The following is a 4321-nucleotide window of genomic DNA, read 5'->3' as shown; positions in this document are numbered from 1 at the left end:
AATTTCTTAATTTAAAAGTAAATATTAAACAAAACACTGATATACATCGATTTTTGTGTGTTGAATGCAGCAGTGGTTCAAATTATACACAGGTTACTAAAACTAAATTTGAAGCCCAATCTATCATTCAATTCATCACTTGTTAATGAGTTATACCAGTTTTGGGGAATTGTACCCCTCATTTGTAACTCTGCACAAGGGCATATTGAAAAATAACACTGGCCTTGTTGTTTCAAGTTGCTCTTGTCCATAATTTATGAGGGATGAAATCCCCCAAAACTGGTGTGACTCCGGACAAGTTGAGAATTAAATTACAGATTGGTTTTCATATTTATTTTTAATGTCATAAACAGCTTATATACTGAATAATCTAGTAGCATCAACATTACATGTCCTTTATATCTCATACAAATATAGACTTACTATAGTGAGTAAAAAACAATTATAAACACCATACATATACACAGGCTGCATGTAAAACTGGTTATGTACCATCCCACCCCTAAAAAGCTTATGGATTACACATATCCTTTAGAATGTCTTCACATGATACTGAGAAGTGTTATAGCAAAGTCGAGATATAATATGCTGTAAGTATTCTTGAAATATAGAAATAATCCATGACTAAAAACTTACCAGATATGACCTCCTAGCTTTTTGAGACTTCAGGTCCCAGATGATGATGTTTCCAGATTTACAGCCAAATCCCAAGAACCGTGAAGATAAATTGTTGAATACAGCACATGTCACTATATCCTAATATATTTAATAATTAAAAAAGTTAGTATTTTATGTTGCATTATACATGTATAGGTTTTGGAAAAGAAAAATATAACATACTTTGCAAATTGAAATAAATGTATTATCTAATATTCAACAAAAATCATGTGAAGTTTTTTCTGCACAAGTTAATAAATTAAAAAAAAAAAAAATGTCCTCTCTGTTTACAGGTACTTTAGTTTAATCCTCAAGCTTATGTATGTGTTAATAGAGGTTAGTTTTCTCCACAAATAAAATAGTGTTAGGTCTCTGAATGACAGACTGTGAAAACAGAAAACTGTAAGAAACATGGATACATATAGTAAACCATAATTAAAGTGAGATTCGTGTAAATGATAAATGATTTTCACATAAGCTTTTACTGAACAATAACATACTTTTTGTGGTAAACAAATTAGCAATATAAACATTCTTCAAGAAACAGAAATAGCTTTATTTAGGCCATGTGTAGCTGATGTTAACATTTTCCTTACCTGAAAATGTATTTCAGATAGATATTATCCTCTATGCACTACAAAGAGTTACTGCCTTGTGTGTACTGCCATGTAATCTCCTGCACATGCCCCAAGTCTTGAACAAAGTTTCCACTTCTATACTTCATAACAGGTATTGTGCCAGCCTATGATGTAATCATCATTAGCCAATAGCCTTCCACAAAAAGGAGTGCAGCACATCCTTTATGCACAGTAGAACCAGCATTTGAACAAAGTTTCATTCTTGATAAGGTAAACTAAATGTACTACAAGTGGGAAGGAAGAATGAAAGGCAATGCAAAGTGGTGAGTATCTATCTGAAATACAGTTTCAGGAAAGGGAAGTATTAACTTCAGAAAAGCTATTCACCTCCCTGCACAACAAAAAGCTAGAATCCCAGACTGGGGGGAGGATATGGTGCAGACACATAACAAAAATTTTATCTTTTTTTGAAAACAGTGTCAAAAAGGGAGAGCCCATGGAATACAACATCCACAAGGCAGGAAATAGCATGTTGGAGCAGCACTTGGTGAAAGACCACACACACATCTCAAGCAAGGAATACTCCTTGACCAATGTTATTGTAATATTTACTGTTAGAAGAGGAGGTAGCGCAAACCAAAGTTTCATAAGAATAATTTGTATGAAGCTAAAGTGTCACGAAGGAGGACAAAATGCAAGATTGTTCAACCATCCATTATCTCACAGTCAGGAAGATTAGCTATAATTGGGTCATTCCATATACATGAGCCTTTCACCATGATAATCAGGTGCAGGGAGAAGCATTCCCGGCCTGTGTCCCATTGTGAAATCAAGACTAATTTGGCTCCACCAAATCACCAGAAATAGCTTGGATCATAATACAGTAAGGTATCCTGTACAACACTACCAGGTAACTCCCTAGCCCAACTTTCAAAACAATGGGCATATCCACTTGGTTTTGTACTAGTGTTGGAGGAGGTCAAAACAAAAGTGAGTGGCGGCTTCAAAAAGGGAGAAGGGGAAGAACATGTCCAAAGCATATGAAAGGAGGTTGAACCACACCAGTCACAAAGCATCTCCAGCCAGAGCTGTGGAGTTTGGGGTTGGATACCAAATGAATGCAATTAAGAAGTGAAGGATATGTGCCAAGGCAGTGATGATAGGATGCCCATAGTGGAAGCAAATCTGAAAACAACAGGGGATGGAGAATCTACTTTATGGAAAGGGTCCAAGTCTAGGGAAAATAGTCAATCTGCCACAAGAGCCTGAACTTTCAAACGTAATAAATCTATAACTGAGCGTGATAGTCATGAGCCCAAAAGAGAAAGTCCAGAGTAAAAAAAATAACAACAACAGAGGTCCCAGTAGTAAGGGTCTTCCTATCGAGGGATGGAAGAAACAATAAAAAAAATGTCTGGATAGATCATAATAATAAAACCAGACAGACAAGACAGAAGATGATAACAAGCCTACAGAGTAGTCACAGCTCAAGGATGTAGAAACAAAGGAACATCTACTCTTGAGAACAGATGTTTGAAATGGATCAGGCATCCAGAACTGCAACCAACCAGAAAAGAGGCAGTGGAAAGGTATGGTCAGAAGATTGGTTGTCATTAAGCACAAACTCAACACAAAGTGCCACCTGTGCTACACTTACTATTGATATGAAAACCTACATATATAAGCAGAAGAAGTCCACAGCTTGTCTTCTGAGCCCTGGAGGGCTCCAAACAGATGCAAGTCTGGAAAGGTGGAGGAAGAGGGGCATCCAGGCTCATGGTGGATTGAATGAGCTACCAGAATCATAAGTGGTGAAAAGACATTTGCATTGACAGGCAAGAAACCATTGAAGCACATCCACATATGAGCATATACAAGATGAAAGAGGGACTGAAAAGAAAGAATAGTCCATAAAACATATTCATGCAGGAAATGAAAGAGACATTACAGTTCCATGTCACCAAGACAAAGAAGTAGGCTAAGCTTTCCCTATATACAATGTAAGAGAGACTCCACAGTGAATGAAATACTAGGTGGGGTTGAGACTGAAATGGAGAGCCAAACCTGCCACACCAAATGACATAACTGCCAAAAGTGATTGGAGGAAGAGGAAGCCAAATTAGAAGGGGTAAATACAAGCAAACCATCCATAGAATAATAGAACAATTAACCTCAAGAATGTAACCTGTGAGTAAAAACACACTAGACACAATGAAAACAAACAAACAAAAAAAAAGATGAAGCAGTAGCTAACTCCAGAAAGTGTTTCCTGGTGTTTAAAACACATGAGGTGGAGAGTAGAAGTATAGGGAAAACACACATGAAAGCACCCAAGGAGCTCAACAGACTGTGGCAAAAGGAATCCCTTAAAGGACAAAATGGGAAGCAGGGCTCTCAAAGGACTGAAGCCAATGGGTGGCTCCAGAAACAAACCACCTCCAAGACTTGCAATAGTCAGCTCTCAAAAAAAGAACTATGAATAGTAACAAGAAGATAAGGAGCAAAAGAGGAGAAACCCCAGGAGAGAAACCTTGTGAGCCAAAATGGAAGAAAATCAAGGACAAGGTGGAAAACAGGTGTGTGCAAGTTGTCCCAGTAAAACTAATAGGTTGTGATGGAAAGCCTTCAAATGAAGTTGAAAATGAACAAAGAAGTTGAGTAGGAGATGAAGAGAGGTAAATGTAAAAAAAAAGAGATCCCTAAATTGAAAGATTCAGGTGAAAAAAGGCTCACCCAACAGGGAAGCCAAGGAAAGAGAAAATAAAAGACATATACATGTAGAATCCAAGCAGTAAAGGATGAAAGTAGGACTACCTGATCCACAATGGGAAGAGGGAATGAGAAGCAAAAGCAGACATGAAATTCATAGTAGTGGATCATTTACAAGATGTGGCAGGCTCAGATGAATTAACAAAAGCAGAAGGTTGAAAATCTTAGATACAGGATTAGAATAGAACCAACCACATGGTGCACAATGACGATAATATCACTAACCTTCACTGTGTACCCAGTCACAATTACAGTATTGGATGATTCCTTTAAAGGAGTGTTAAAAACCTCAGAAACATGAGAACACTAATGCATAA

General features: G+C 37.2%; 1 protein-coding gene across 3 annotated transcripts in view; it reads right to left on the bottom strand.

Annotated features, from left to right (window-relative positions):
* The window catches only part of LOC106458426 (protein NEDD1-like), a 40735-nt gene that overhangs the window by 21688 nt on the left and 14726 nt on the right, over positions 1-4321 (bottom strand). For all 3 annotated transcript variants that reach the window (XM_022384641.1, XM_022384642.1, XM_022384640.1), the window contains exon 4: positions 637-756. In XM_022384641.1, the coding sequence (XP_022240349.1) occupies positions 637-756 (120 nt within the window). The remainder of the gene's footprint in view (positions 1-636; positions 757-4321) is intronic.

Source organism: Limulus polyphemus, unplaced genomic scaffold (assembly GCF_000517525.1).
Source record: "Limulus polyphemus unplaced genomic scaffold, Limulus_polyphemus-2.1.2 Scaffold462, whole genome shotgun sequence".
NCBI classification, from domain to species: domain Eukaryota; kingdom Metazoa; phylum Arthropoda; class Merostomata; order Xiphosura; family Limulidae; genus Limulus; species Limulus polyphemus.
Note: the sequence above shows the minus strand (reverse complement) of the source record. Positions and strands in the feature narration are given on the sequence as shown.